Source organism: Myxine glutinosa, chromosome 4 (assembly GCF_964187855.1).
Source record: "Myxine glutinosa chromosome 4, kmMyxGlut1.1, whole genome shotgun sequence".
Classification (NCBI taxonomy): Eukaryota; Metazoa; Chordata; class Myxini; order Myxiniformes; family Myxinidae; genus Myxine; species Myxine glutinosa.
In genome coordinates, this window is record NC_136264.1 from 188,838,141 (window position 1) to 188,862,509 (window position 24,369).

At 41.6% G+C, this 24,369-nt stretch overlaps 1 protein-coding gene across 2 annotated transcripts in view; it reads right to left on the reverse strand.

The window, feature by feature from the left end:
- The window catches only part of LOC137425575 (IQ motif and SEC7 domain-containing protein 1), a 201,371-nt gene extending 188,767 nt beyond the window's left edge, over positions 1-12,604 (reverse strand). The window contains exon 1 of one of the 2 annotated variants that reach the window (XM_068114140.2): positions 12,493-12,604. In XM_068114140.2, the coding sequence (XP_067970241.2) occupies positions 12,493-12,569 (77 nt within the window). In that variant the 5' untranslated portion in view covers positions 12,570-12,604. Of the gene's footprint in view, positions 1-3,683; positions 3,977-12,492 lie in introns of those variants that run through there. The other variant, XM_068114142.2, reaches the window with a different exon arrangement.
- Positions 12,605-24,369: the final 11,765 nt, after the last annotated feature.

Below are 24,369 nucleotides of genomic sequence, written 5' to 3' on the forward strand. Positions count from 1 at the left end.
TGAATGTCCTGGAATCATCCTTGGTGCTTGGAGAACTCCCACTAAGCTTCAGAAGAGCAGTGGTGTCGCTGATTCCAAAGACGAGATCTACGACAGATAAATAATTGGCGGCTGGTCTCGTTATTATGTATGGACGACAAAATATTGTCAAAAGTGTTGGCCAGTCGGTTGAAGACAGTAATCGGTGATCTAGTCCACCATGATCAGAATTACTGCATCCCAAACAGATCTATTTATGATAATATTTTTTTGATCAGAGATTTAATGGAATGTGATTGCTTGGAAAAAGATTTTGGGATAATATTCCTTGATTTGGAAAGGGCTTTTGATAGTGTTGATCAGGTTTTTTTGTATCGTATGCTAGAAGCATGTGGCTTTGGTGCCAATTTTAGGGCCTACGTGACTTTGTTGGACAACAATATATTTAGTTTATTTAAAATAAATAACGAACTCAGTTCTCCGGTACAGGTTCAAAGAGGGGTGAGACAAGGATGCCCGGTTTCTGGGTTATTATTTTCCTTGGTAATGGAATCGCTCCTAATTTTATTTAGGAAAAATATTTCAGGAGTGACTGTATCCCCTGGGAGTCCTTCAGTAGTTGTATCGGCTTATGCAGATGATGTCTGTGTGGTTGTTAAGAAGGAGAGTGATATCCCAGCACTTGTTGAATGTTTAAATCTTTTTTTGCCTCGCTTCTTCTTTGAAGTGTAACTGGGACAAGAGTAATGCCTTTTAGATTCCCTGTCTCAAGAACATTCCACCTGGAAGAGTGCTGGTACCACCTGTGCATCTACCAACAAAGTTAAAATGGGTGGAAGACGGAGTCAAATACCTTGGGAATTCCTGGGATCTCCACATTACGTCCTCAAAAATTGGGACGGGATTGTTGAGCATGTCAAAAAAAGATTGGGACTGTGGAAACGGAGCTCTGCCCCACCTTTCCTACAAAGGCAGGGTTCTAGTGGTTAATAATTTGGTGGCTTCTTCCCTGTGGCATAGGTTTATCTGCCTGGCACTACTAAAGGCAGTGCAGAGGCTACTGGAGGATTTTTTTTTTGGAGTGGTCACCATTGGTTACTACCCAATGTCATATGTAGCCCCTTGTCTGAAGGTGGCCAGGGACTGATCGACATAAAAAGTCGTATCATGGCTTTTCGGCTGTGGCATGCAGCAGTTGCTGTGCAAGGAACGACTGCCAAGCCGACTTCTGGCCTATCACATGTTGCGAAAAGCAAGCGGGCTCGGATACTGCCTTGAACCTTTCTTAATCCAACTCCAACATGTTGACACATCTCATCTACCATAATTCTATCAGAGCCTTCTGAATGCCTGGCAAAGCCTTTCAACTAGTCGCCAGCAAGAAACCTATGCAACAAACATGTTTGTGGAAAAACCCCTTTTTTACAACCCGCTTTTTCCTGCAATTCTAAGAAGCCGAGACTTTTATCAACACTTTATTACAGCAGGCATAATCAAAGTGTTGGACCTCCGCCATGATTTTGGTTGGGGGTGGAAGTCGGTGCAAGAGATAGCTGATATGACTGGAATATGGTCAAACAGAATAATCGGAAGAGTCCTAAAGGAAATAGTAAAGAAAAGCTTCCAACTTGGACTAAGATGAACCCAGGAAGTTTTGGTGACATCCAAGGACGGGCAATTTCCTGATTTATTGGTACAGCCTAGTCACGGAGACTTGCCCCCAATTAGTGAGGGACAAAACATTTTTCAGAAATGCAGTAGTAAAGACCTGTATCGTTTATGTACTGCAGTTCTGCTTGGGAACTCACTGTTAAATGGAGTGGCCAGGTGGAAAGGGCTAATGCCGGAAGGACTCCCATCTGAGTGTGCATAGGAATCAATATACAGTAAGCTGGTAAGAAAAAGGACAGGGGATCTCCAGTGGCGAATGATACACTGGATCATTCCGTCTAATAAATTAGTGAGTCATTTCGCGCCCACATCTACGTGTTGCCCGTTCTGTGTTTGCACAGAGGATGTGTTCCATGCGTACGTTGATTGTGCAAGGCTTGTGCCTTTATTTCAATGGCTGAATTACATGGCTGGAAAAATTAATATCACTTTTTCTCTGCGATCATTTATTTTTGGTTTCAATTATATGAAAGAACATGTACATATGTTGTTTTTGTTTTTAGTGGCGACGGCGAAAATGGCAATTTATTTATCGAGGAAGGAAAAACTGAAAGGAAAGCCGATTGGGCAATGTAATGTCTTGTTCTTTTTTAATGCCTTGATATCTGCAAGACACAAAGTTGAATTTTGTGTTTCTGAAAGAAAGAAATGTATTGATGAGTTTATGAACATTTGGTGTTTTGAAGGGATCTGCATGGTGCAGGAGAATGAATTAATGATATATTTGTAGGTTTGTTTGGATTGAATCAGTGTGTAGTCGGTTTTTCTGTTGTTGTTTTTCTTTTCTAGTTCATTGTACTGTTTTGAATTACTTTCCTTTCCTGTTATTATCTTTTTTTTCTTTTCTGTGTTTTCGATTCTTGTGCTTGTATTGAATAGTATCTTCACCGACTGGCTTGTATTTTTTTTGTAATAAAAAGTCTAAAAAGTCTCTGTGTGTCTGTCTGTGTGTCTGTCTGTGTGTCTGTCTGTGTGTCTGTGTGTCTGTCTGTCTGTGTGTCTGTCTGTCTGTGTCTGTCTGTCTGTGTCTGTCTGTGTGTCTGTGTCTGTCTGTGTGTCTGTGTCTGTCTGTCTGTCTGTCTCTCTCTCTCTCTCTCTCTCTCTCTCTCTCTCTCTCTCTCTCTCTCTCTCTCTCTCTCTCTCTCTCTCTCTCTCTCTCTCTCTCTCTCTATCTCTCTCCCTCTCTCTACATGATGTCATACAAACTTCCTCTAAAAAAAAACCAAAGTATTTTTCAACTACTGGTCATCTGCCATTACATGGTGTACTCCCAAAAGACGAAAATCCAATATTTATGTGGATCGAAAATGCAAAAACATTCCTTAAAATGCTGTAACCAACTGATCTCTGGTATGCTTGGCAGCATTATTATTTAAAATGTTCATGTTGTCTTCGAAATCCTGTCCACATTCTAAACAATACAGGCCTGGCCCTCCAGGGGAAAAGGCGACGACGACAAATAAACAAACACACAGAAAATTACTCAGCTATTTATGGCCTGCTAAGCAAAGTAAACACAAGTTAAGTACGTAAGAGACCCGAACGGCACTCGTTAGAGCGCATACCTCCGCCATGCTGAACAGTTTACATTTTGGATCCCACTGATAGGCCCTTCCAAACAGCAAGTCCCCAGATCCAGTCTATCACCAAAATCGAGTCAGCTCATCCTTCGCACATACCCAACCTGCCCACCAGGTTTTGTTAGAATCCATCCATAACTTTTTGAGTTATCCTGCTTAAGGAAAAACAGACAGACAAATATGGGTGAAAACGTAACCTCCATCCACCTTCAGCGGCGGAGGTAAAAATGGGAATTGCATTTTGGAGTTAATGAAAAACCAATTTTGCTTCTCATCGGCAATTATAGAAGGAAGGTTAACAAAAATACAAAACAAAATAAAAACACAACAGTTCACGAGCAACAAAGTACAACATTGTTCAATAATCTCTATCCATGCCAAAACCTTTGATCCATTTCCCATGATAGGAGCCTTCAATGTACATGATAGTGGATGCAAATGGCGGAATCTTACCTCAACGTCCGCACACTCATACATAGTGTCCAGATGTGTCCGGGGTCCCGGGCAGACGCCATCTTCGTTGAGAGATCACAACGAGGAGACTTCTGTTTCAGACCGAAGCATTCTGGAAGTGCAATCCCGTTGGCATATACTTCTCTAGACCAAGTGCCCACACAGAAAGAACCTATGGTTTCCCTGCACTATCGGTGAGGAAATCGATCTAACAACCATGACCCTGCTATGTGCGAATGACCGAGTAACAGACCACTTCCCTATACTGCGAACACGCATGCCTCCCTCAGAAAGCGAGTTCTGAGAATCCCGCAAAACGTTACTGTTTGAGGTATTCCAGCTTCAAGTAATGGCTTATCCTTTCAGGCCATTTCAAACTGTGCTGCATTCCAATGTCTCTCATGTGGGTTAATAACACAACTAACTTTCCCACCCTTTAGCAAGTATATATTATGTCCTGAGTCATTCTCCACCTTTCCCAACCAGGTACATCTTGTGCCTCCACCGAAGCCTATCCGGTAGATATCTACTAAAAATGTCATCAAAGTAATGAGTATAAATGTAAAAGAAAACTCCAATGTACACCGGCATTTGTAGCTTGTAGAGTTCAGATGGCAACCTGTCAGTTCAGGAGGAAAATTAGGAAGGGAGTTGTTGTCAGGTGAAAGGAAAAAAAAAAAAAGGTGTTTCCAACCGGCATCTACTTCCTGATTGAAGACCCGCACGCACCTGTTTCAGAGTTTACAACAATGAACTTATGAAATGGTAAATGGAGAAATGAAAAATGTGTTAAACACTTGATACTGTCGTACAGTTAAATGCAATCTAAAGTTTAAAGAACACAAAACGAATGAGGAATACTTATGCCAAAAGGTAATAACTTGGAAAATTAATCTTTCTGAAAAAATGGGTGAAACGTTATTCCAGTTTGAGAGCCATAATAACTTTTATTCATTCTCTTATCCACCCCATATGGGATATGCCCTCTGCTTGTGCGAACGCAAGTTGCGAGGTGAAGAAGACCTTCCTGGGTAGACGAGAGTCTTTTTCTTTCCTGGGTAGTGTTTATCTTATTTATTTCTACAAGAATGAGGCTCATGAAAGAGCAAGGCAACACAGGTAAAGAGCTCACAGGAGGGCAGCGGGGAAACTCTCGGACACAATAACTAAAGGAATAAACAAACACGAAATCAAAAGAGGGAGGAGTGCAGGAAAGACGTTCTTCAATGTACAAGTAAGAGCGTTGCTTTGAGAAGGGTCAATGTGGGCAATAAAGATCATAGGTCAACAAGGGGGATGGCATGAGGTGGTGGTGCACTGCCTGAATGAAGCGTTAGAGAGGGCAACACAGCTTCTGGAAGGCAGTTGCACATATGTAAAAAGTGAGGATGAAGAGAGTTGAAGTGTGCAGTCAACCTGGATTTTGGAAGTTTAACAAGGAAGGGGTTACTGGAAGAATGCGTGCATTCTGGGATTTGCTCGGGAAGGTCAGGTGACTGAGAGAGCAGAGGGAGATAAACCAGATGAGAGGTGGTAAAAAATAAAAACAGAGACCACCGACTTTGGGCCAGTGGCTGTAGTTGTAAAAATCCATATTAAAAAATGAAGACATCATCAACGGGTACACCTGCCAAGCAGACAAGGCTCAGGTCTGATACTTTGACCACTGTGTGGTCATAATCTCTGACTTCTTCATCTCAAATCCGTCTCAAATGAAGACCACCTTGAAACCAGTTTGAAAACCACTTGATACTAGTTGGTGATGCACTCCTTTTTTTATTCTGTAATCACTGTTTTGCTGAGAACATAACACAATTAAAATCACCATGTGCCATTGGACCATCAAAGATTGCAGCGCGGAAGGATAAATGCATGAATTATCCCAAAGTAAAAGATTTCATGATTACAAGTTGTTATTTTATTGGTCACCAATTGGGAAACAATGTCAAACATTCCTTGTGTCTTGGTTGTGGCTGCAACACCAATTGGTGTGGTGAATATAATCATTTTTTGGGGGGGGTTTAATTTTGCAATGGCAAATGATAATGATGGGGAATGCACTTCAACACAAAAAGATTCGTCTTCTTCGCTTGTATGCAGCACAAGGCTGCGGGATGGCATCACTGAATGAGGGCACGGCGCTACCGCTGATACGATGCCCTCTGCTGGTTAGGGCAAGAATTAGTAATTTGGCCATGGTGCCAGTGATAGCTCACCTACTCTTCATGAAGGACACCATGGGAATTTTGATGTGCACCAACGGATGCTGGCAGACAGAAATCCCATTTAACGTCCATCCGAGGGACGGCACACACAATGATGAATCACCCAGCCTGTGAAACACCGGGATGACAGTTTGTTGGCTGGATTGGGATTCAAACCCAGGCTTGACAGCTTTCCACTAGATGTTGGAACATTGCTGTGAGGAATTGCTTCCATTCAGCCACAAGAGCATTAGTGAGGTCGGGCTCTGATGTTGGGCGATTAGGCCTGGCTCACAGTCGGCGTTCCAATTAATTCCAAAGGTGTTTGATGGGGTTGAGGTCAGGGCTCTGTGCAGGCCAGTCAAGTTCTTCCACACAGATCTCGACAAACCTTTTCGGTATGGACCTCACTTTGTGCACAGGGGCATTGTCATGCTGAAACAGGAAAGGACCTTCCCCAAACTGTTGCCATATAGTTGGAAGCACACAATCGTCTAGAATGTCATTGTATGCTGTAGCGTTAAAATTTCCCTTCACTGGAACTAAGGGGCCGAGCCCGAACCATGAAAAACAGCCCCAGAGCGTTATTCCTCCTCCACCAAACTTTACAGTTGGCACTTTGCATTCAGGCAGGTAGCGTTCTCCTGGAATCCACCAAACCAAGTTTCGTCCGTCGGACTGCCAGATTGTGAAGTGATTCATCAATCCAGATAACGCGTTTTCACTGTTCCAGAGTCCAATGGTGGCGAGCTTTACACCACTTCAGCTGACACTTGACATTGCACATGGTGATTGTGTGCGGCTTGTGTACAGTACAGCTGCTCGGCCAAGGAAACCCATTTCATGAAGTTCCCGACAAACAGTTATTGTGCTGACGTTGCTTCCAGAGGCAGTTTGGAATTCGATAGTGAGTGTTGCAACTGAGGACAGACGATTTTTATGCGCTTCAGCCTTCGGCGGTCCCGTTCTGTGAGATTGTGTGGCCTACCACTTCGTGGCTGAGCTGTTGTTGCTCCTAGACGTTTCCACTTCACAAGAACAGCACTGAGTTGCCCGGGGCAGCTCTAGCAGGGCAGAAATTTGATGAACTGATTTGGTGGAAAGGTGGCATCCTATGATGGTGCCACGTTGAAAGTCACTGAGCTCTTCAGTATGGCCCATTCTACTGGTAATGTTTGTCTATGGAGATTGCATGGATGTGTGCTTGATTATATATACCCGTCAGCAATGGGTGTGGCTGAAACAGCCGAATCCTCTAATTAGAAGGGGTGTCCGCATACTTTTGGTCATGTAGTGTATGTGGATATATACATATACATATACATACACACATAAACACATACACACACATACACACCGATGCATGATCCTGCGAGGATTTACGATAGGAATTTGTTATTCACGACATTATTTACGTATTAGCTGTCGGATAACTCACCTACTAACCTCCTCTTAGTAAAAGACACTGTGGATTCTTTAACGCCGAGCAGCTAATGCTAGTCGAGGGAGATAAACGTTTGATACACATGGTTTTTGGTGGTTTTTGATGGTTTTGACCATATGATGGTTTTCCAGTAATCCTCTTTTTAAACTCCCCAAATTCAGGCTCACTGCCACCTCCACTCAGTTGTTCCTCTTTTCACCTGCCTGTGGAACTGACTTCCTCAGTCTTTTCAATGCCATTCTTCTACCCAGGGCTTCAAGATGTCTCTTAACCACCACATCAGAATATCCCCTATCCATATCGGCAAGCTTTTCTACCCTGATTAACCCACCCTAGGCCACCCTTCCTTTCCAGGGTGTTGTGTTTTCCCCCTCCCTCCATCCACCTTTACATTTATTGGTCCAGTGCAGTTTCATCTCCAGTTCTCTATTCCTGTTCTTTCAACCCTCTTCTTGCATGTTTGAATTTGTATCCAGCTTGATTTCCCCATCTGTCCTCCCTCTATTCCCCTTGATCTCATTTTCCCCTTTGCCCATTCTTCCTCCAAGTGTAAACTCCATTTTGTCCCTCCACCCTGCTGTTGTTGTGTTTACCCCCTTGTCACCATCTTCTTCTTCTTCTTCTTCGTGTTAAGTTCTGGTCTGTTTTGAGTTCCAGCTTTTCCACAAGCCTCAAATTTATTATACAAAATAAACCAGTGTGAAGGACAAGGTGAGTGAAATAAGAGGTTTTCCTGCAAATATACCGCCAGTAGTACCACCCCCTTCCACAACGTGTACTCCATCAATTGTGACACTGATAGAAACATGTTGGGCTTCAGCAGAAACAGCAGGTTAGCTTTTGTGGATGAGAACTGTCTTGCGAATATTGAAGAGAAAACGTGCTCTGGCGTTTATCGTTCATGAGGCTGCACAATATTAGATACGTGACTGGCTTGAGAAAACGTACGTCTCCATAAAGTATCGCAAGGCAGCTGGCTAAGGCCGGCGGCTCCTTTACGAGCACGTGTTGGGAGAGTGACCCACGTCGATGGGCGAGAACACCATCAGAGGCATGCTGAATGTGCAAACCGAGCGCCTGGATTTACTATGGGTTTATATCCCTGCGAAACACACTTACAATCGCCATTAACGACTTTATTGGTTTAAGAGAGATGTCCACTGGTCATCTGGCTTGCCCTTCTGTTGGGACAGCAACGCTTGAGCGATGGCTTGGATCACAGTGGAGCACTCTCGTACACAACAACTCCCGGATATATTTGCTTACAGGCGTAACGACATTACCAACAGCAGATTTACACCAAAAAAAAAAAAAAAAAAAAAAAAACGCGAAAACATGTGTGTGCTTAACACATAATTATACAGCTACCTGTACTTAGCAAATGATCCAAACTCCTTCTGCTGTGTCAGTCACAAAAAATGTTTTCAAATGAAAAAAAAAATACATCCTCTATTCGTGGACAAAGCCACCACGCCCAAACACTGCTCGTTTCAAGGATAACAGGCTTTGATGCAGGTAATCTTAACGCAAATTGCACCTCATTTTAATGGTGGGATTTAATGGAAAGTAGATGTTTAAAGAGGACAAGACCCGAGAAAAAGCTCCTCACATTGTCAGAACAATAACAATGAAAAATTTGTCCGTCTCTGTCTCTCTGCAAAACAATAAGACAAGCCTGTTATTGAGCTCATTGCTACAGGAAGGAAACATTAGTGTTCAGTTTAAGATTTAAACAATTTGGAAAATAATGTATTTGGCACATATATGTATATAACTACATATATATATATATATATATATATATATATATATATATATATATATATATATATATATATATATATATATATATATATATATATATATATATATATATATATATATATATATATATATATATAACTATATATATATATAACTACATATATATAACTATATATATATATAAATATATATATATATATATATATATATATATATATTTATATATACTGTATATACATACTGTATATATATATATATATAACTATATATATATATATATATATACACAACAACAGGCATTTTAAGGCCATTTTCCCTGCAAGAGTGGGGGTTAGTATGTGTATATATACACACAGTATATGTAAATAATATTTTTATATATATATACACAGTACATGTAAATATTTATTTATATATATATATATATATATATATATATATATATATATATATATAAGCACAGTATGTGCTTCCATCACCAGTAAACTTGAGATTGTGGGGGTTGTTGCAGGAGGAGAGATGTTATTTGTGTGGAGGTGTGGGAACAGTGCAGCATGCACTGAGTGCATGTTCAGTAGCATTGGCAGCAGGACAATACAGGTGGCGACATGATCAGGTGCTGGCGGTGGTGGTGCAGATGGTGCAACAAGACGTGCTGAGGTCGAGAGAAAGAAGAGTGGAGAAGGAGACTGATGGGGAAGAGGTGTGGTTTGTCAAAGAGGGCCAAGTGGTAAGAGGTGGAAAGAGGAGGAGGTGGAAAGCAAGATGGCTGTCAGATGCTTGTGATTGGCAGGTGGTGGCAGACCTAAAGCCACAATTGGTATTCCCAGAGGAAATGTGTGTGACAAGGTTGCGGCCTGACATTGTCATTTGGTCAGGTGCAACAAGACAGGTCATCTTAGGGGAATTGTCGGTACCTTGGGAAGAGAACATGGAGGAAGTGCACGAGAGGAAGAGAGGAAAGTACAGTGAGCTGGAGGCAGAGTGCCGGGAGAAGGGTTGGCGAGTTTTGTGTCAGCCATTTGAGGTGGGGTGTAGAGGGTATATTGGCAATTCCTATTCTGCATTTCCTGCTCGGCTGGGAGTGTGTGGGACAGAAAGAAGGAGGATGTGTGACAAGGTGGCCCAGGTTGCCTCGAAAGGCTCATTTTGGATATGGAGGAAGTTTATGGAGGCACGTCGAGCAGTGTAGGTTGGTTGGATGTGGTTTTTTTTTTTGGTTTTTTTTTTTTACTATTATTATTTCTTATTTTGTGTATATGAGTGAGTGGGTGAGGGTGTGTGTTTTTGCATGAATTAATTTTTGCATGAGTGTGTGTTTTTGTATGTTGAGTGGTGTATGTTGTAAGGGTAGGTGGTTGGTTGGTTGGTGTTGTGTATGTGTGTGTCTGGGTGTGTATGTGTGTGTATGAATGATCTGGTATGTTTTGTTGGTGAGTGGTGAAGGGTATGAAGGTGGGTGTTTGAGTGGTCCACCATGTTTGTTTGGTGCTGTGGATTCTGGATGTGGAGGTGTTGTTGTTGTTATAGTCTGCGTTCGCACTGGCTGGGGGTGGGGGTATGTACGCATACAGGTGTCGTTGCTGCATGTGGATGTGTATGTGCCCCTGCTGGCCCACCTTAGCTGACCGTATCGAGGTTGAAGGGCCAAAACGGGATGATGCTGAGGACTTCGACTGAGGACCTGGTCAGTGCGGCACACTTGTGACCAGGTGTGTTTTGAAATTTTATATATATATATATATATATATATATATATATATATATATATATATATATATATATACACACACACACAGTATATGTAAATATTTATATATATATATATATATTCACACAGTATATGTAAATATTTATATATATATATATATATATATATATATATATATATATATATATATATATATACACACAGTATATGTAAATATTTATATATAATATATATATACAAACAGTATATGTAAATATTTATATATATACACAGTATATGTAAATATTTTGATATATACACAGTACATGTAAATATTTATATATACACACAGTACATGTAAATATTTATATATACACACAGTACATGTAAATATTTACATGTATACACACACAGTATATGTAAATATTTATTGTTCAGTTTAAGAGTAAAACAATTTGGCAAATAATGACATCTATCACTGGGGGAGGACCCCATGATATATGTGTGTGTATATGTATATATGTATATATATATATATATATATATATATATATATATATATATATATATATATATATATATATATATGAATATATGTATATATATATATATGAATATATGCATATACTGTATATATATATATATATGAATATATGTATGTATACTGTATATATATGAATATATGTATGTATATATATATATATATGAATATATGTATGTATACTGTATATATATGAATATATGTATGTATATATATATGAATATATGTATGTATATTTGAATATATGTATGTATGTATATATATATATACATATATATATATATATATATATATATATATATATATATATATATATATGAATATATGTATGTATATTTGAATATATGTATGTATGTATATATATATATACATATATATATATATATATATATATATATATACATATATATATATATACATATACATATATATATATACATATATATATATATACATGTACATATACATATATATATATATATATATATATATATATATATATATATATATATATATATATATATATATATATATATATATATATATATATATATATATATATATATATATATATATATATATATATATATATTATATATATATATATATGTATATATATATATATATATATATATATATATATATATATATATAAATATATATTTACATACACATACACATACACACACACATTGTAGCAGAGTGGTTGAGTGTTAAAACCAAGAGGGGCCCCATGGGTAAAAAAAAAAGCATCGACACGAGTTGGGGAAATTATCGTAAGATAATGTACATATTTATATTTATATATATATCGCAGATAATAATTTACATTGAAGCATCAATTAAGATAAATCAATTGCAAATCCTGCTTTGAACAATTGGTGTAACTATTACAAGAACATAATCAACAACACTGACAACACTGATTGCTCTGACTATGAGTTCAGTGATTACAGTGATAAATAATAGTTCAATCACGAGGAGGAAACAGAACGGAGATAAGAAGAAAAAGAATCGTCCCACCCACACCCATCCCCAAATGAGGCAAAATGACAATTGTTGCATGGATTGGAGTGAATGTCGGCAGAGGATCTGAAGAAGAAGAACTAAAGAAACAAAACCGAGTTCGTGTCAGCAGCTAAACATTAAACACACATCACTCCCACCTTTTAGCCAGGTAGCCCTTGTAATGTGGGCAAAGACTGTACCAGTAGTCCAAACAGAGCACCTTCAGCCTCCACATGGCCGTGCCCTCACAGGCCTCTCAGCGACGTTGTGCGAGGCCCGTCATGAGCGCCGTTCGCCGAGCAAGGCGTGGAGAGTACAGGACCGGCATGAGTACATGATCGCCCGGCAGCGAATCAAGGGCGTGTAGAGAGCGAGTGAGCCGGCACGGTGGGGAGATGCACAGGGAGGGTGAGGCTGGGGGAGGACCCCGTGATCGAACGGGCATGCTGGTGTGACTAGGCTCTTAAACGACGTTGTGTGGATCGGCCGATTGAGACATGGCAGCCATTATCAAGACGATGGAGCCTCGTTTATTTCGTTCCTTCTTTTCTTGGAAATAGTGTCTCTCAGATTTATTTTATTGCACTTCTTCATTACTCCCAGGGGATCAGAAACCCGACTAACTTGAGAATCACCCCGCTTCCCAAGGACGGATTGTGCAGTGACTTGCAGCGAGTGCCTCAAGCTTCGACTCCATTTAAAGACTAAACGCCTATTTCAGAACAATTGTGTTACATGACGTAATTAATCCCAATCGATGATATCTCCGTTCGATTTTCTCCTTGTAATGAAATTTTTATAGTTCCTAAGGCTCATGGAGGATCAATACCAAATAGGCCTACACAATTCTACTGTGACAGAAATTTCTCACAAATCTGATAAAATTCTCATCAGACTTCTATCAGTTTTCATTAGAAATCAAAGGACATTTCAACTCGGGTAAAGCTCAAGGTGGGATCTTTGGAGTCATGGAAGAATGTTTTATTCATGGAGGACCCTGAAACTGTCTGCTGAGCATGAAGACCATGTGAGCATGAAGACCATGTGGACATGAATACCATGTGAACATGAAGTCCATATTCTAGTCAGGTTCACTATGTTAACAAATATAATTTCGTTCAAAATTTTGGTAGATTAGCAAAACTATACATTTTTGGAATATTCAGAGCATGAGGAATCCAAAAATTAATGTTTACATTTGCGTAGACACCTTTGCGAAAATGACACTCAGGACAGTGATGAAGATAGTCAGGTTCACTATGTTAACAAATAGAATTTCTTTCAAAATTTTGGGATTAGCAAACCTGTACATTTTTGGAATCTTCAGAGCACGAGGAATCCAAAAATTAATGTTGGCATTTGCACAGACACCTGCATGGCCGCCATTTTGGATTTTGAAAATGGCCGCCATAAAATACATATTTTGCGCGATCTCGGCTTCTAGTCAACCTAGAGATTTAAGGGTGTAGTACTGGTGAAAAATTGAGAAAACTACCTTGGTACCTTTGAGAGGCCTTTACACAAAAACAAAGTCAAGTTAATATCTAATTTTCAGTTTTTCTTGAAAGATATAATCTTGGCTTTAACTCAGACCAGTTTCAACGCTTCTTTGTCATATTACATGCATATAATTTGCATAAATTAGACCGTCAATAAAAAACAAGGAAAAACAAAGAACACATTTCTACTTCTATCTTCTATGTCACCTATCATTCTTTTCACACAAAACTTGGTACATGTATTATACATGTGTTACTCTACTACCTGATGAGAGGATTTTGTGAAATTATGTCAAATGTTCACTAATTAGCTAATTATGCCAATTACCAGATAAAACTTGGTTGTCCTTCAATAAATCCACAATGGCTACTCCTATAAACAAAAGCCTTCATCATTTTAAAGGAAGTGATATTCTGAATATCCTGTCCAAATTTCAGCCCAAAAGAATGATGCAAATTAAAGTTATAACAAATTTCATGCAAAATATTATATTGAATTGAAATTTGAATTTTTCAATATTTAGGGGTACTTCTATGACCTCTAACAGCATGATTCTTGTTTATAAGACTATAAGGAAACTGTTCAGCTAAAAAACAAAAATCTAAAAAAAAATCACCTGTTCACCAGGTACTACACCCTTCATTAAATATGCTAATCCTATGTTTTCTGGGTCAAGGAATCCAATAAAGGCCTCAAAATAGTGCTCAGGATTATAGAAAAGCAACAAACAAAGGTAATTGAAAACCATTGTCTTTATATTTGTGATATAACTGTATTACATAATACATGATATTGCAAGTCCTTTGAAGTTATAGGTTGTTATAGGAAGTTATAGGTAGTATCAGATTGAACTATAAGTCCTATACACAGGATCTACGAGGTCTATACCGGTCAGGAATATGCTTTTACAGATCTTCATCACTGTCCTGAGTGTCATTTTCGCAAAGGTGTCTCCGCAAATGCAAACATTAATTTTTGGATTCCTCATGCTCTGAATATTCCAAAAATGTATAGTTTTGCTAATCTACCAAAATTTTGAACGAAAAAAACATAGTGAACCTGACTATTCATGAACAATTTCAGTTTACTAAAGCTTTAGCCAATTTTGAACTTTTAGGTTTCGTAGCACGAGGGAGATGTCGTTAGGTTTTATTGAGGATATTTTTTATGCTTCCGCCCCCAAAGGTGGCCGGAGGCATTATGTTTTCGGGTTGTCCATCCGTCCGTACGTCCTGCCATATGGCTAAACCGCGTTTTTCTAAGCAACCACATGTCCGATTGAGACAAAACTTTCAGGTAAGGAGTGACACCCATGCAGAATGTTTTTATGATTATGTGACGTCATAGGTCACGTGGTATGGCAGCCATCTTGGATTAAACGCAAATAAATAAATAAAAATTTCTCGAAAACCGCTTTATGGAATTTTTTTTAAACTTGTCACATTGTCAAGAACTTCAAATTGGGAACAAAAGCATGATAATGATGACATCATTGGTGAAGTAGTATACCAGCCATACTTGTTTTAATCGAATGCCTTATCTTAAAAATCTGAAATTGCATGCACATGATCTATGACCCATTTGTATTGAAATATTAAATGTATAACATCAATGATACTCTCTGGAAAACCCTCTCTATCTCTTTGCTGATGACTCCACTCTCTGCTGCTCCATACCTCATCCCTCAGATCGGCAGTCTGCAGCCTCCTCACTCTCTGCAGACCTGGACAAAATCACAGTCTGGTCAAACAAGTGGAACATGTCTTTCAATCCTGACAAATCTCACACTCCTATTCTCTCAGAAAAGACCGACTGGACAACTATTCGATTCGATATTTCCTGAACCTAGAAATGTTCTTTCCTATGAACTTTTTTTGTTGATTTGTACTCCCATGGGGTCCTAGAACAAATTCAGCTTGGTTGCCCAAATTGCAAGTTTGGGCAACTCTGGTAATTTGCATAAATCCAATATTGCCGCCTGGCGCCATTTTGAAAATCTAACTTTTAAACCACTTGCCCAATAATGACATGAAATACCTCTTTTAAGGGGTTTTGGGGTGTGTAGAATCTATTTATTCTGTTATTTTTTCAATTCAAGGTCAAGTTCAGGTGCCGAAGGTCATTTCAGGTCAAGGTCAAATTTGACCTCTCGGTGGACAACAGATGAAAAGTTTAACAAAACTACATTTTAATAGTTTATTCATGTTCATGCCACGGAATGGATAATCATGTAACATTTGACACATTTGTCTTTGAGAAAGTTGTAATAATTCATATTTGAAAGATCATTATGGGAATATGGGTATTAGCCTAGCTTAGATGACATTGAAAGTAACACATTGCTTTGACCATTCACATTTCATGATGAGGAAAACTATTGCATTAAGTAATTATGCATAAACGTCATTGTAAGGATGTTACAAGGCTTGGCATTACTGCAGATAAAAGGTGGTTTTGAACAATATGCTATAACCGTAATGAAGTATATACCGGGTATCACCTAATAACCTTCATCTTTACTCCCACTCATCATCGTCTTCATCCTCAATAACCTCATTGTCTTCAGAATCAACAATACCATCGTCAATATTCTCATCGCCTTCACTCTCCTGATCCACACCCTCTTCAAAATCGTCTCCTTGAACATCCTCCCTCTCGACATCAACCTCATCTCCAGTCTGAGCATCTCGTTTCTTAGTGTACAGATTGCAGCATCCCTCTTGACCAGAGCAGTTACAGTATGACGTGCCTGAAAGATGTTGTTTGTGACAGCCACAGGCCTCGGTCCTGCACTTCTTGCCATGTGCCCTACACTGACACAAAATCACGTCAATCAGATCTGGTGGAGCTGGGTCACCCTGAGCGATGACAGGAACGGGGATGCCATCCCGGATCTCCCATCCAAAGCGAGTGATATCGGCTGACTCGTCTGGTGGGGCTTGGTGATCTGCAGCTTTCCACAACATGACCTGCAGATGAGCCCGCAGCACATGCTGCAACAGTTTGGCAGATGTTGGAGGCAGGGCCATGATTTTCGGACTTTTCTCCTTTTTGGTGAAGAGTGTGAAGCGGGTAGACTCAATGGATGTTCCTGGCGGTTGACCATACAGAGCAACGAAGAAGGGTTTTGCTGCTTCCATCATATCTGCCTGTGTGGTGCCCACCTTACCCAGGACATCAGCCAAGCCTGGAAAGTCCCCATCAAGCAAGATGTTCAGTGCACGGATCTTCCCTTTGGCATATGGATATGATGTTGTGTCGCACCCGCTGAGGGCATGCGTGCCAAGCAGCTGCAGACATTTTGGCCCTAGGTCAGCACAGGTGGCTTTGATGTCCAGCACTGTCTGATCCCACCGCTCCATCTGCACCTCGCATTGCAGCTTCGCCCGATGCATCCAATAGACCAGGAGGACAAACACGTCTGTGTCGTCACTAAGCACACGGATCACGCCATGGCCACGTCTGGCAGGCTCAAGGACATAGGAGATCATGGTGACGTCTGCTTCGTCATGACTGAACAGACCATAGTCCGGAGTCTCCATCGCCGAATTGTCTCCTCGATTGAAGGTGAAAGGGTGAAAGGGTGAAAGGTGCGAGGAGAGCTCGGCGGGTGAAGTACCAACCGAGAATGAAGGTGTGGAGGTTGAAAGAGGTGACAGTAAGGGAGGCATTAAAAGAGAGGCTGAGTAGGGTCGAGGATGATGTGGTTGAGCTTGAAAGTGGTTGGATGTCGATGAAAGCTAGTCTGTTGGGAGCCGTTGGTGAGGTATGTGGATGGACAAAAGGACCACCGAGGCACTCGGAAACATGGTGGTGGGATGATGAAGTTGGAAAGAGGATTGACGAGAAGAGGAAGAAGTTCAAGGAGTGGCAGAAGGCGAAGGGTACGGGAGCAGAAACAGCAGAGCATGAAAGTTATAAGGCAGCCAGGAAGGCTGCAAAGAAAGAGGTGGCAAAGGCGCAGGAGGCATGTAGGAAAATGTTTGGAGAACGCTTGGATTCGGAAGAGGGTCAGAAAGCAGTATTCAGGATTGCAAAGCAGATAGCGAAAGAGAGGTGTGATGTGATGGGGGTGAGTTGCTTGAAGGATGAAGTGGGACAAATCGTTGTCGACCCAGATGGAATTAAAGGAAGATGGAAAAGACATATGGAAATTCTGTTGAATACAGAGAATGAATGGGATGGCAACATCGAGAGTAACCCAGTTTTAGGACCGGCAGAGAAGATAACTGAGAAGGAAGTTGAGGAAGCGATAAAAGCAATGAAGAGTGGAAAAGCGGGAGGGCCGACAGGAGTTGTGGGAGATATGTTGAAGGCAGCAGGAAGTTGGGGTGTGAAGAGAGTGACAGAGATCTGTAATCTGGTGGTGAAAGAAGGCCGCATTCCAGTGGATTGGGAACTGAGAACCCTTGTCCCTCTATACAAGGGGAAAGGTGACCCTCTGGAGTGTGGCTCGTACCGAGCGATAAAGTTATTGGAGCATGGAATGAAGGTATTGGAAAGGGTGTTGGAGAGGAGGATAAGGAAGAAAGTGAAGATCGACGAAATGCAGTTTGGATTTATGCCAGGAAGAGGAATGACATACGCGCTTTTCATTGTGAGGCAGTTGCAGGAGAAGTACATGGAGAAGAGGAAGAAGTTGTTTCTTGGGTTTGTTGATCTGGAGAAAGCATTCGATAGGGTTCCACGCAAAGTATTGACATGGGCATTGAGGAAGTTAGGAGTGGAGGAATGGTTGATCAGAGTAGTGATGGCAATGTACAAAAGAGCGCGCACAGCTGTAAGGACGAAGGACGGGAACAGTGGTGAGTTTGAGGTGAAGGTGAGAGTGCATCAGGGGTCGGTACTAAGTCCACTTGTATTTGTAGCTGTGATGGAGGTGCTGGCTCAGAACGTAAAGGAGGGTTTACCGTGGGAGTTGTTGTATGCAGATGATCTGGTGTTGATTGCGGAAAGTATGGATGGACTGAAGGAAAAGATGAACAAGTGGAAGGAATGTATGGAGACAAAAGGTCTGAAGGTGAATATCGGAAAGACGAAGGTGATGGCAAGTGGTAAAGCATGTGGTGAGGTGGAAAGAACTGGGAAGTGGCCGTGGGCTGTGTGCAGGAAGGGTGTCGGAGTGAACTCCATTCAATGCACAATGTGCGCTGAGTGGGTTCATCAAAAATGTAGTGGTCTGAGAGGGTCATTTACCAGTGTGGCAGCTACATTCAAATGTAAGGTGTGCACAGGGGGAGCTGCAGATGGAGGAAATGTTGAGTTGGATCTTGGAGACAGCGTGAAGCTGGAAGGTGTGAAAACATTTTGCTACCTCGGAGACATGCTGTATGGACTGAATCGGCAACGGTTGCTCGAGTGAGATGTGCATGGAAGAAGTTTCGAGAACCGAGTGGCATGCTGATGAGGAGGGGAGTGTCACTGAAGCTGAAGGGAAAGGTGTATGCTGCATGTGTGAGAAGTGTTATGATTTATGGGAGCGAGACATGGGTAATGAACGTAGAGCAGCAACGAAGGCTGGAAAGGGTGGAAATGCGAATGGTTCGATGGATGTGCGGAGTATCGTTGAGAGAGAGGAAGACAAATGATGAATTGCGAAAGATGATGGGAATATTGACTGTGATTGATGCTGTGAAGAGGAACACGTTGAGATGGTTTGGTCATGTGTTGAGGATGGATGAAAGTGACTGGTTGAGAAGAGTGATGGAAATTAATGTAGAAGGAAGTAGAGGACGGGGAAGACCGAGAAAGACTTGTCTAAAGATGGTGGAAGAAGAAATGCGGGCAAGGGGGTTAACAAGGAGAGATGCAGAAAATAGGGCAAAATGGAGAAGATTGTCATGGGGACCGCAAGGCTAACCCCCGCTCTAGCAGGGAAAATGGCCTTAAAATGCATGTTGTTGTTGTTGTTGTTGTATTGAAGGTACACAACACGCTCGCCAGCCTCCGTTTGTTATTCTTGCTCTTCAGCTTTGCCTCTCTCTTGGGCAGAGGACTGGTGATGGAGAGCTCATAGTCAGTGATAACTTCAGCAGCTCGCCGCATTCTCTCATGATCCTTGGCACAGACGACATCTTGGTACTTGTCGGAGACAACGACCTTCTCAGTACGATCTGGATATTGACTTAAACGACTCTGGATGGACGCAATCAGATCTGAGGGACTGCCACCGTGTGGCCAGACAATATGGTAGAACAGCTGTGAAACATCCACGATAACAATGTCAGGAGCAGTTGGCAAGATCTCAAGCACACCGAGGCGTTTGACCAGACCCGACTTGTTGCCTTTGTGGAGACAACCATAACCATCGATGAGCGATGAAGGTACTACATGCAGTTCGTAGGCAAACAGAGGTTCAAGCTCCAACTGCCGCCGCTGACCAATCATCAATAGCCGGAGAAAAATGTTCTCAAGGTCTATTACTGGCCTTTCATTGTTGCGCTTGACCTTATTCTTGAGAACATCCATCGTCTTGATGGGGCTGCTGATAGATTTGTAGAACCCATCAGGGAGACTGGTGATGAATTTTCTCTCCATCTCTTCTCCAATCACAATTGAATCCGCCACATTCACATCAGCGGAGGAAATTTGACCAGTGACAGGATTGTACAGATGATGACGGTGATCTTCCAGTGGGTGTGAGTACTTCTCCACCTCCGCATAAATGAGACCCCTATCATATGTATCCAAGATGCGCCGATATACCCAAACTTACAGAACTTAGATAGCAAACTATTTCAGTGCATCCGCCATCTTTCTTTATCCGTCCTGGGGACTAGAAACTAGTTAATGAACAAACCACAGGCAACCCACTCGGCATTTACGAAAATGACACTTAACCTGGCCTTTTGCACCTGATCTTCACCTTGAATTGAAAAAATAACAGAAGAAATAGATTCTACACACCCCAAAACCCCCTAAAAGATGTATTACATATCATTATTGGGCAAGTGGTTTAAAAGTGTGTCACACTCTTACAATGTCTCTCCGAAAGGACCGACTGGACAACCCTCCCATCTACTTTCTCAACAATCCTCTCCAAGAAGTTCTGTCGCTCAAGCTTTTGGGTCTCACTATCTGCCATGATCTTTCTTGGGAAAACCACATTTCCAAGCTGGCCTCCAAAGCCAGTCGCCGACTGGGCATCCTCCGTCGTGCGAAGTCCTTCCTTGGCACACCTGAGCTCCTCACCACATACAAGGCTTTCATCCGCAGCTCAATGGAATACTGTTCCCCCCTCTGGGCTGGTGCTCCTGCCTCACACCTTGCTCGGCTTCACGCTGTTGAGGCCAAAGCTTTCAGAATCATTGGAATCTCCTGTGATGTAGTCAACGCCGAGGGCCTTTCACTCACTCACCGCAGGCAGGTTGGTGGTCTTTCTGTCTTCTACCGACTCCTCTCCGGCCTTGCTCCCCCAGCTCTCTCTGTGCTCTGTCCCCCCAATATTCCTTCAGGTCGTACAAGATCTGCCTGCAACCCTCTTATGGTTAAACTGCCAAAGTCTAGGCTCTCTGCTCACCTTCACTCTTTCATTCCCCTTTTCTCCCACCTCTGGAACAAACTCCCCCACTCCCTTCAATCCCACTCCTCCCTCCAGGTCTTTAAAACAGCTGTTCACCACCATCTCTTATCTTCCCCCATCGAAAACCTTGATCTTTTCTACCCCCGGTAATTCACCCCAGAGTCCTTGCAGTGTTCATATGTTTTAATCCTCTCCCACCTCCCCCCAAGTCCTCCCGATGTCCCTGCTCTCAAATGTTGTGTTTGCGTCCTTCCCCCTCTTCCCCCCCCTCTTTTGTGTCCTTCCCCCTCTCTCCCCATCTTGTCTGCCGCTCCCCTTGTTTTTTGTGTTTTGTGTGTCGGTTTGTCTTTTTGTGTGATTAATGTTAGCTCTTTCACGAGCCTCGATCTTGTATACAAACAAAAAAAAAAAAAAAAAAAAAAAAAAGTGAGATTTTCAAAATGGCGCCTGGCGGCAATATTGGATTTATGCAAATTACCAGAGTTGCCCAAACTTGCAATTTGGGCAACTAAGCTGAATTTGTTCTAGGACCCCATGGGACTACAAATCAATGAAAAAAGTTCATTGGATAGAACATTTCTAGGTTGAGTATTGAGTACATAGGAACGTCAAACCGAATAAACCCTCCCATCTCCTTTCTCAATAATCCTCTCCAAGAAGTTCTGTCACTCAAGCTTGTGGGTCTCACTATCTGCCATGATCTTTCTTGGGAAAACCACATTTCCAAGCTGGCCTCCAAAGCCAGTCGCCGACTGGGCATCCTCCGTCGTGCGAAGTCCTTCCTTGGCACACCTGAGCTCCTCACCACATACAAGGCTTTCATCTGCAGCTCAATGGAATACTGCTCTCCCCTCTGGGCTGGTGCTTCTAGAGTCTAGTTGACTCCAACAGCATGGGCGGAAGAGGGTGAATTCCCCCAACGGCCAGCAGAGAGATGGAGAGGGGTGGCGACCCCCCTCCCCCTCTCCCCCCTCTCCCTGTCTGTACCACACACTTACTCGTGTGTACCAGCCATAGAAAGGCAATGCATCATTGCCCGAGGAGACTCGACATCATCATTATCATATATACATATATATCAGTTGTAGCCCTATCACTCAATGGTGAAGAAACATTTTTAAAAATTATCTGATCCGGATCTTCACCAAATTATAATCATTTTATCCTTGTTCCACACCCAACATCTGCACCAAATTTCGTCTGAATCCGTCCACAACTTTTTGAGTTATCCTATTGACAAACAGACAGACATGGGGTGAAAAACATAACCTCCGCCCACCTTCTCTGGCGGTGGTAATCAAAAAAAGTTCTCGTATTCGGATCCGGATCTGAATCTTCACCAAAATCGAATCAATTTGTCTTTGTCGCACACACAATCTGTCCAACAAGTTTTGTCCGAATCCGTCCACCACTTTTTGAGATATCCTGCTCACAGAAAGACAGCCAGACACAGCCAATCGGGTGAACACATAACCTCCACCCACATTAGGTAGCGCAGGTAACCAGAACACCTGCAATTAAATCTCATTTATCAGCACCCAACCAAAGCATGTTGAAAAAGGCGACCTTCCTCCGAAGACAACGGGGCTCTCATGAAGAATATTAAATTGCTCATTGATACAATATTCATGGGAAGCCGTTGAACAGCGAACGGGCCGGAACTACAAACGTCCACCCATAAATCATCGGGACATTTGGCCTTACAAGCTGCTGGAAAATTTCACAGGTATTGGAAATTGGCCGACAGTAATGTCAATGAAAACAATCCCAATATTTTCGCGAATTGTCAGATTTACCCTGTGCACCATCTCCAATATTCCCACCAAAAGAGCGTGGCGTGCACTGCAAGCCAACGCAGAACACAACCCAAAGGAGTTCAACCCATCGGATACACAAGGAGTTCATTCTCCGATTTCCACGAGGAGCTGATATGTCGCAAACAAAGCTTTCACCGTTTTATATTTGCATCATTCTTGGCCTTTAAGTGAACATGCTGTTGTTATGACTGGGAAGTGAAAGCAACAATGAGGGCAGTTTGCAGATTCCGTTTTTATCAAAGGCGATGACTCAACCTGCCACTGGAAACCTCTGAGAATCAACTGCACTCAAATCTCTCTTCTGTGAAGAGAATGGCAGAAGGCAGAACAATAAAAGAAGAAAAGGATTTTTTATGCTTCTAAATAACTCTTCAGATTATATAATTTAGGTAAACGCCTTTAAAACCGGTCGTCAAATGCAGAACATGTCCCTTTGGAACAGAACCTGGGATGTAGGTGCCTCACCTTACACCGTATTCGTACAAACACATCCCGTTTCACTATTACTGGCGTGGATCGGCTCGCTATGCTCACCTCACTACATGTACCTTCAGAGGCACATGCTTGTTTTCATGTAGGATAATGACTGTACGTGAGTTGCTGTGTTGTCATGATGTACAGTGCCTTCAGAAAGTATTCACACCCCTTGACCTTTTTCACATTTTGTTTTGTTACAGCCTGAATTTAAAATAGATTTTTTTTGGTCAAAGAGGAATCTTTCTTTTAGAAATGTTTACAAAATAATTAAAAATGCAATACAGAAATATGTAATTTACATAAGTATTCAACCCCTGAGTCATTACTTCGCAGAAGCACCGTTGGCACGATTTACAGCTTCGAGTTTTCTTGGTTATGTCTGTATCAGCTTTGCACACCTGGATTTGGGGAGTTCCCCCCATTTTTCCTTGCAGATTTGTTCAAGCTCTGTTAAGTTAGAAGGGGAGTGTCAGTGATCAGCAATCTTCGAGTCTTTCCACAGATTTTCAATGGGATTAAAGTCTGGGACTTTCACATTGTTGTTCTGAAGACATTCCAGTGTTGCTTTGGCTGTATGCTTGGGGTCATTGTCCGGTTGGAATGTAAATTTTCGCCACAGTCTCAGGTCTTTTGCACTCTGAAGCAGGTTCTCCTCAAGTATTTGCCTGTGTTTGGCTCCATTCACTGTTGTGTCTATGCATACAAGTCTCCCAATTCCT